The sequence below is a fragment of the Jatropha curcas genome, chromosome 1 (genome assembly GCF_041381405.1).
Source record: "Jatropha curcas cultivar XTBG-Jc1 chromosome 1, XTBG_Jcur_1.0, whole genome shotgun sequence".
NCBI lineage: Eukaryota > Viridiplantae > Streptophyta > Magnoliopsida > Malpighiales > Euphorbiaceae > Jatropha > Jatropha curcas.
The window spans coordinates 24,149,802-24,159,403 of record NC_143151.1 but is presented as its reverse complement, the minus strand read 5'-3'; the positions used below and the strand labels follow the sequence as shown (position 1 = coordinate 24,159,403).

General features: G+C 34.9%; 1 protein-coding gene across 2 annotated transcripts; it reads right to left on the bottom strand.

The window, feature by feature from the left end:
- Positions 1-809: 809 nt before the first annotated feature.
- LOC105646431 (DNA-directed RNA polymerase subunit beta, putative (DUF630 and DUF632)) lies at positions 810-8,046 on the bottom strand. 2 transcript variants are annotated; one of them, XR_001047480.4, is made up of 5 exons: positions 6,337-8,046; positions 5,841-6,052; positions 4,969-5,192; positions 1,562-3,002; positions 810-1,351 (listed from the first exon to the last, which is right to left on the bottom strand). XR_001047480.4 is itself a non-coding variant. In XM_012232286.4 (4 exons), the coding sequence occupies exons 1-4, from the start codon at positions 7,670-7,672 to the stop codon at positions 2,258-2,260; spliced, it is 2,517 nt and encodes an 838-aa protein (XP_012087676.1). In that variant the 5' UTR covers positions 7,673-8,046; the 3' UTR covers positions 1,400-2,257. The 2 variants fall into 2 exon arrangements, 1 of the variants encoding a protein (XP_012087676.1); XM_012232286.4 differs by lacking the exon at positions 810-1,351 and having other exon boundaries at positions 1,400-3,002.
- Between the last annotated feature and the right edge of the window lie 1,556 nt (positions 8,047-9,602).

The window sequence follows — 9,602 nt, the reverse complement described above, 5'->3', positions numbered from 1 at the left end:
AATGTTAAAACATCCTTTGATGTAGGGTGCAGGCTGGATTGTCCCATATTCCAACGGGTAAGTGTCGATGGAAAGACGATGAATCTAGGGTTGCCTTCTAACTCTTTAATGGTAAACATTAAGTTTGTTGAAAGAGAAACGCTTTCAACAACCATTGCTACTTAAGAGCGATTGTTTGCTTGCCACTCAAGCTTTGCAAAAGGATTTTGTTAATTGCTCTTATTTTGATCGTGTGATTTCTGATTGTCAAACTCTATTAAGAGAATTGTTTTTCTTTATTGTTTTGTTTTGTTAAAAGATCACAGTTTGCTTATTCGCTAGTTAAAGACTGGACATTTAATAAAGTAGAAAGAAAATGTAGATTTTAAAATTCAAATTACGGGTCCCTCATCCAATTAAATAAAAAATTACCGAGGACATTATAGACATTCCATCTATAGAGATTCTTGTTGTGCCAAACACGACTTAAGCCATTTAGCCTTATTGTTTTTCATTCAAATCGGTCAATACATGTTTCAAAAGTCTTCCACCATTGCTCCTCCATGAGCTAATTTCTCTTTTACCACGGCCATGTGCACAAGTTATTTTCCTTTCTTTTTTCCTCCTTTTTACAATATTTTCTCCTCATTGGAGTTGGAGAGATGGAGCTTTGAAAAAAGAAAAGAAAATAAAAAGAACAATAGAACAATAATTAAGCTTTTTCACAAGTTTAAAAGGTAAATTGAAATTCATTTCAGTGAAAACGAATTGAAAATAGTAAAAAATATTTTTCGTTTAATGAAAAAAGACATGGTTTGTGCATAATGGAATTATTTTTAAAAGCTTGTACGAGTGTCCAATTATGTCACTGGGCAAAAAATGTCAAAGATAATCAGAAACAGACTTGTTCTTTCTGCATACCCCGCCAACAATTATCACAAACTTTTCTGACTCGCGGAACCCAGATAAAGCAAACTCCATCGTGCGTTACAACCAAAATGTCCTAATCACCTCTCACTCAATTATTATTATTATTATTATTATTATTATTATTATTATATTTTTTCTAGTCATTTCAGTTTCACAATGATACTCTGTACTACTCGATATCTCCCACCCAAAAGATTCTCATACTCTGTCCAACCGCATTATTTTTCAAAAAAACCTCACTAGATTGAGCAGGCCAATCACCAAGCTTTGAGAAAATTTCGAGTTATCAAAGCCGAAGGCAGGCCCATCAACAGGACTTTGGAGTTTGAACCACGTTCACTTTTACATGCCTTGAGCTGCGCACTAATTTATTCCAAGTGCAGAGAGAGACTCTAGCCACACCAGCAGGCAGCTAGTGTTTATTATCCTTACAGAATAGGATCTGCAATACAAAAATACCTCAGCAACCCATATCAATACATTCTGTAGCTGCGTGGAATAATACTATTATCTTATTGGCTATATTTTCAGTAATACTCTTTATTGAAAGTCTTTTCAGTGAAAAGGCCCGTACAAAAATTAATTAATTAATATAAATAAATAATTGAAAAGAAAAAGGAACAAAGAAAAGAAGTTATTTTACCATACATACATTATCTGATATCTGGAAATTTCAGACTTGCGTCGACCTTGACAGCCCTTTACACCTATACCTGAACTAATCAAAATTTAGGGGAAATGTGCTTCACTTAGAATGGCCAGGTTACACATCCGTCTATCCTTCAATTGGTTAAAAGCTTATTCCCGCCTGCCTTTCATCAAAGCCTCATACAATCACACTTGATGGCATATTGATGGCAACTTTGCCCATAGGGCATCGACAGGTAGCTCATGGATTCAGAATATCTGTTCTCAAATGCAGTCCCATGAGCTACCTAGAATCTGTATTGCCAAATGCATTAAGTGGCTCAGTTTAGTTTAAACTGGCTTGATCTCATGTCCATCAATTGCAAATTACTACTCAGCTGTAGTGATTGCCTCGATATGAGTAAAAGCCACTGCTCATGGAGAAGAGATCATCCCACCACTCCCAATTCAATCCTCCAAAAAAATCTTAACCAGCAATATGGCACGTTACTGAGCCCGGACCCACAACCACCAACCTCATGATGAAGTCTGCCCTCAATTGAAGACTTCAAACAACCAGCAATAACTCCACTGCAGGGCCAACTCCATGCTGAATATTCTGGCAGAGCCTGGGCTTCACACAATTTCTCATAGGATTTGCACAAGATAAGCAATGCAGCTTGTATAAAAGAGAGAGCATTTCTAATTGCACCATACAGCCCTATGAAACTCTCTCATGATCTCGAGCAAGCCTTTCTTCTTCACTGCGCTGAATGAGTTCCTCATAAGCTTTTACCGAATCAGCCATGAACTTCTCCATGGCCTCAAATATACGTTGCAAACTCCCCTGCAGACTGCTATTGCTAGTATCACTCTGATATACAGCGTTTCCAGTCACTGAAAGACTATAAGCATCCCCTGAGACCAGAACAATTTTCTTATCCAATGCCTGAATCTCTTTATGTATCTTTTGATCCTCTCTATCTAAGTTCCTAACTTTTCTCTCCAAATCCTTGTTCATCATCATTCTTTGGCGCATTTCTAGTTTATCTTGTTCCCAAAGCTTAAGCACACTTGAGGCAAAAATTCGCATAGCATCAATTACTTCCTTTTCAGATATTATTTCCATAGCTTGTGCCCACTGATTACAGATTACAAAAACTGGAGGGGCACCCATCCTACCAGGAGAGAAGGGAGCAATTCCATCTGCTGTTTCTTCTGGTTCATGTGAAAGACATCTGTTAAGCCAGTTATTCAGGGCTCTCACGTAACCCTTCTGGGCACCTATCCAACTTGAGAAGCTGGAAGTCCAATTAAGAAGCTCATGCTCAAGCTGCAATGTCGCCTTAAGATGATCATCACCAAGCTTTTTACCAGATCCAATAGAACCTAAACCTTTGGCTTCTTTAACTGCTTGACACTGACTCTGATGGCATTCATGCATACTTTTCCACATCCTGGTTAACCTGAAATGAGAATTGGCCAAATACATTAGAGCCAAGAATGAACTTAAACCATATAGTTAAATTTGGAACTCACATGCATGTTTTCCCCCATAAAGAATTAAATTTCCAAATTAAACACCACTCCCAAGGAAAAAAAGGGTTGTACACATCTACAACAACAACAATAATAATAATAATAACGAACCACAACAATAATAAACCATGAGTATATCAACAGGATATTATTTAATAGCCTGCACATGAATTCATAACTTATTGAAGATAAACCACTGCACCATTACTCAATGGAATATTCTTTACACCTACACTGCTATGTTAATTGGCAAACATTAGCTCTATTCTTTAGCTTTAAGAGAAGGCGGCGGGGATGGTTGGGGTTTGGCACATCTCCTTCAGAAAGTAATTTTAATTTACATTAAAATGTCCTCAATGAAACAAGAACATTCCATATCATGAGATGTTTAACTTTCCTGGATCATTCAAATTGGCATATCTATTGATAGCTAGCTCAACCATAGGCCATATATCTTAAGTAAAAAAAAGTAATAGGAGAATATAATGAATCAAAAGTCTGCTTCACAAACATCAAACCTGCTGCCACTGGCTTCAACTGTAGCTTCAGTTACACATGGATGGTTGATCCAATAAAGAGCTCCAGTTTAGTGCTTGTGATGACCGAGGGACACAAGAATTTCCAACAATTGAACATGAAGGTAGTGATTGTAACTCCCATACCATTTTATATTATGCATATGTTGAAGTTATAAGTAATATGTCCCAGAAACTTTTGTGGATAACAACAACTTAGAGCTAGTGCTCCTGACTCCCTTTCTTTTGAAACAAGTGCCATGCTTACCAATACCACTTAGATGTTTGATCAAACATTTCTACTTAAATCCACTCCATCCATAAAAAGTGCGAACATAAACACATGGAAAGCAAACAACATCAAAAACATTGAGTGAGTACTCTATTACTTCTGAAAAGTCAAGTCACAATTGCTTACCCTCAAAGGAAGCTTAAAGGACCAGCTGGATTTTTAATCAGCAAAGGTCTCCTCCCTTATCCTAGAAGTAACCGCACTACACTATTTCATGAAACAAACTGAACAAATTTTGAACTGCATGCTATTCAGATATGCACATAAAAAATCTCTCCCAAACAACATAAAGCATTAATAATCTCTCAGTTTCACACACAAGTGAACCAACAGCACTGTCAATCACGATCGTTAACAAGATCTACCAACAAGCATCAACTATGATAAATTAATGATTTTTAATTGATCAACCAAATCTTACCATTCGATTCAATTCCCGATTTGACAACTACAGATGTAACCATGAGTCAGTTCTAATTAAGTATAAACTACCATGCTGGCACATATATTTTACTCTGCAACTGGCATTTCAATGCCCCAGGAAGATACCTTAGATTATTTATCGGGAGTTTGTTTTAATATTATTTTGTAGAAGACTACCCAAGTTGCAGAAGCCACTTTATTAAATTCCTTGTTGCTCCCAAGTCAAAGCTCTCTCCTAACCTAACAATTCTACCATGATCAAGGTGCAAGATAATTAACCATCACATCTATATTTCAAATATGAAGTACAATCTGCACATTAACCTTAGATTAGAAGTTATGACCCATGAAAACTACAACGATTGTCACAATATTAATGAAATAGTTCTTGCATCAAATATATTGATTATGCAATTTTATAGCCAGCAAAAAAACAATAAAGACATGAGCCAGAATATCATGGCCAGAAAAGTGTACTCAAAAATAATATCAACACAATCAAATGGTCAGATATCACGGTCAAACAAAAGCAGATGGATAAGATGGTCAGACGCATTGCAGCCAATGGTTCCAGTATAGAGAGGAAAGAGCAACACAAGTTCAGAACAGAGTTTAGCAGGTACAGGACTGCAAAAAACCACAGAAGAAGAAATGCCAACATACCCATGAATTAATTCATTCAATTGAGGCCATAGCTCCTCGTCCCGAATCTTGTTTATTGTAACAGATATCTTGTCTACAACCTGAATTGCAATTCTTATTTTTGTGGATAGATTCCTAATTAAAATTCGAGTTGCATCAACTTTATGAGCTTCAGCACCCTTCTCATCCAAATGCTTTAGCTTGCGGCACTTCCTGTCATGAAGTACCCGCATTTTCTCCTCAGCCTGCAAAAGAACAGAATGATGTAATCTATAAATAAAAGGCATATAAAGACTACTATCCACAAAATAATGCAGAACCCTATATATATATATCGCCTCAGTGTTTTGAACCCATATTGCGGCAAAAATACTACGAAAAGGCCAAGTAAGAAATAATAAAAGATTATTATTATTATTATTATTATTATTATTGGTAATCAAGAAAAGTCGGCTCATACATCGTTATAAAAAGATATAGGCAGTGGAAGTAGCAGAGTTTGTCTTAACTATAATCTATTTCAAATGAAAAAATCATTCACGTAAAAATATTAGATGACTACTACTCAGAACTTCCTACAATAAGATTTCAAAGCAAAAACAATGACAGAAATCTCACACTGCATCAGATTGAGATGAACAAACATAAATATGGACAATATAGCAGATTCAAAAAGGTTTTATTTATTTATTTATTTTCTGAACAGAAATGAAGCTGCATTCGTTCATCAAAAAGTATGAGGCTGCGCAGGAATAGAAATTGTATGTAAAAGTAAGGAAGCTGGCATTCTTTAGAGGACAACAAAGAAGTTTGAATTGAAGAAATCAAATTGCATGGAAGAATGAAAGATTGAAGCCCAGCTTAACAATAGAAATCTACAAGACAAATAATACCTTAACTTCATTACAGAGTTTCTTCTCCCAAAGATGCAGCTTTTGCAAGGTAGAAGAAAGGTTTTTAGACCTCATTGCCAAATCTTCCTCAATCTCCAAGTAGGCAGGATCAGCCTTGTCAGCAGAGGAAGAGGGTTCAATACTTTTAGAAGTAGATGGCTGTGAGGATACTACAGATAACGAAGGAGTGACTACGTGCAACATCTTAGCAACTGCTCAACAAAGACACAAAATTGCAAATTAAACTCCAGCTAAATGAAATCTCACTTCAATAAAACAAATAAACCAACCATTAGAACTATCATTGAAGTTTATCTCTAATTCATTACTTAATTAGACACCAAAACTGCAATAACCGGTACAGATCAAGCAAGCAGGTATACAGTGGCAATTCCTCAATCACATAAAAAATAACATATTTATTTAAAAAATAAAATATTTATTTAAAAAATAAAAAATTAATAAAAAAAACCTATAATGAAACCATTATACCCACCATGTTTTCGCTGATAAGGAAGCCTTCCGACTTCGAGCATCTTAGCAATTTCTTTCCCAGACTCAGAAGCTCTCTCGAATTGAATCTTGATTTCAAAAGCCACTTGAGACACATCCCGAAACCCACCTCCTCGCTTAAATCCAGCATTTCTTTGCTCGTCTGACCTCTCATCATTTACAACTTTCTTCTCCACCACGTGCACCTCATACTCCAGTCCACCATCATTATCCATGGACACGTTCGGTCTCGTTTGATAAAGGGAGGCCTCAGTACTACCACCAGCTTTAGCACCCCCATCCTCCATCATCACTGATTTCGAGTAATTATTACTGGGAGGAACGCCGCCTCCGCCACCAGCGCCAACATATTTCTCATGTCCATAAACTTCCTTCACCACCTCTTGTTGGTAATCATCATCTTCCAAATCAGGAATCCCTTCCTCTTCCCTCAATTCCTTCGAGTCTCTACTCGGCGTGTAAGGCGGATAGTAATTATCATGACTCTCAAAGAAATTCAAGAAATCCCAAGTTGAAGTTGTTGGAGGCGGAGGAGGAGGTGGCGGTGGTTTCGACGAGGAAGCCACAGCAGGCGGTGCAACTGAAGATCCATATGGAGGCGAAGACCCGTAGTAACCACTCATTGGAACTCCACCGGGACCATAATTTGGGTATCCATAATAATTCACTGGATAGGGATTATTATTATTATTATTATTATTATTATTATTAGGATAATAATAAGAAGATGAAGATTCGCCAAAATGAACAGTCTCAGGAGTCATAGGCCTCTGCTCATAAACAACAGAGGGCGTCGCAGCTTTCTTCATATAATTCATATGTAGAAACCCACCACCAGGATATGAATCGTTCTCACCATTCATATATTCTGAAGGCATATATTCAACATGACCAACGCCGCCTGGGTGGTGTAAAGGAGAGGAGTGATCAGAATGGTGGAGATGAGAATCAGAATCGTCACCATCAGAGTCCGAATCGGAGTGGAATTGAAGGTGAGAACCGGAGTTCGAGCGTGAGTGGTGAGCTATATGAGCTTTTTTAGGCGAACTAGTACCTTCATCGCTGAGATTAACTGGATCGCCCTTTCTTTGAGGAGGTAAATTAAGCTTAGGAGATAAAGGAGCAAAACCAGAAACGCCATAATCTTGTTCGATAAAATGATGCAAAGAATTACCAACCGTTCTTAAAGAATGAATATAAGCATTATGAGCATCAGCGAAAGCAAAACGCTGGAGAATAGCTTGATCGAGAAAAGCACAACGCTCCCGGCAAAGCGCCACCGCCGGAAGATCATCGAGCTTGGAAGTAGTGCAGCCCATATTTAAAAAAATATATATAAATTAATAAATAAAAATTAATTTATGGAGGTTGGGATTTGGTTTTATTATTTTAATTACTGTGGTAGGTGTAAGAATGTTATCAGGAGATGATAATGAAGAAGAAAGTAGTCAACATGATAATAGAGATTGTGTAGGTCCGTTTGTTTCTCGGGAAAATTTTTGTTAGGGTTAGCGGAGCCGGAGAAAGAGAGAGATAAGCAGAAGGGAAAAGGAAACAGTCGGAGAAGGACAGGGAAGGGAATCTTGCCAGCGCGGAGTATCTCGTCGTTTGTTGCAGAAAGAGAGAGAAAGTTGTAGAGGGAGTGTGTGTTTGTGTGTCTGGTGCGGGCATTCTAGTAGTGGGGTGTGTGTGTGTATACGTCGGTGTTTATTGTAGTCTATCCATATATATTATTTAAATTTTCATTCATTTTATTTTATTTTTAAGCTTTAACTAAGATGAATAATTAAAATACTTATTTTACTTTGATTTTTTAAATTTATTTAACAATATAGTTGCATATGTTGACAGGTTTGGAACCTTAAATTGTTATTACTCAAATATTTTATTTGAATAACTTTCTGTATTGTGCATGAAAACATTTATTTAAACAAATAATAATACAATATATTTTAATTAATAAAATAAATAATTATTTATTTTTAAGTCTACTTATCAACTGAATTAATTTTTATTTCCAAAATTTGTACTTTCAAAATCTGTTTCATGAGTTATAAATGCATTTTTAATGTAATGCTTTTGTTACAAATGCATTTAATTATAATATTTTCACAATAATTTACCAATTTTGTTGTATTATATTCACATATTAATCAGTCTAACAATTAAAAACAATTTATTGTTATTTAATAGATTTATAAATGAAGAAAATCAAAATTTTTAAGAATATTTGAATTAATTTTTGAAATTTGTTTTAATTGTTTATAATCCTTGATTTTTTTTTTTTTTTTTTTTTTTTTTTTTTTTTGAGAAGCAAATTTTAATCTTGTGTTATGGGTTTGGTTAGTTAGGTCAAAAGATATTCTAAATTTGGAAGTGTGTGGAAGGGAGAGAGAAAGTGTGCGGAAGGTGTTTAGGTTTGACAGAAAATTTGACGACCGTTGCTATCGTGACGTCCAATTTCAATCTTCTCATCTATACGTTTTCCCAAATATACCCCTATTTAAAGCTGATATTTATTATTCTAGGAATTCACTTTTTGCTTTTTCCCGTTTTGTTTTTGTCTTAAATGCTGGGCCAATTCCTGTAACGCACCTAACTTTGTTTTGAAGCAAGGGAGACCTTACGTTTTTTTTTTTTTTTTGAACCATCTTGTACTTGCATTGCATTTCTCTTTCTCCAAATTTTGATTTCGAAAGGAACGATTAAGAAAATAATGTTTTTTGTTTCATCGTAAATAGTAATAGTAAAATGGATTCTTAATTATTGCTGTATTAAAATAATTTGATTACATTATATTTATTTATTATGTAACCTTTACAAAGTAACAATATGTTTAAAATAATTTTTTATGAGCTACATTATAATTTATTATTCACACGGTGAGCATTCGGTTAAATTAAAATTAATAGGTATAACTAGGTAAATAAAATTTTTAAAATAGAAAATCAAAACAAACTAATAAGACTAATATTTCATTCGTTTCCATAGAATAACTCGTAGAAAAATAATTTGTTAAAAAATATTTTCTAAATGACTTATTTTTCATTGTTTGGTTGTAATATTGAAAATTAGTTAAAAATATTAAAGTCTTTATCTCATAAGACGTAAAAAATATTAATAATAATAGAAATTTTATAATTTAAAAATTTTATTTTTAAATATGAGAAGAATGCAAAAAAATGTAAAATATGAAAGCCTCGGTGGTAAATGATGACTAATAGTAGTGACTATAATGATTAATAAATT

Coding starts and splice junctions, on each gene's coding strand:
- LOC105646431 (XM_012232286.4), bottom strand. CDS start 7,672: ATGGGCTGCACTACTTCCAAGCTCGATGATCTTCCGGCGGTGGCGCTT. Junction 6,053..6,336: donor TCCTTATCAGCGAAAACATG/GTGGGTATAATG, acceptor TTTGTTGAGCAG/TTGCTAAGATGTTGCACGTA. Junction 3,003..4,968: donor TTGAATGAATTAATTCATGG/GTATGTTGGCAT, acceptor TTCTCATTTCAG/GTTAACCAGGATGTGGAAAA.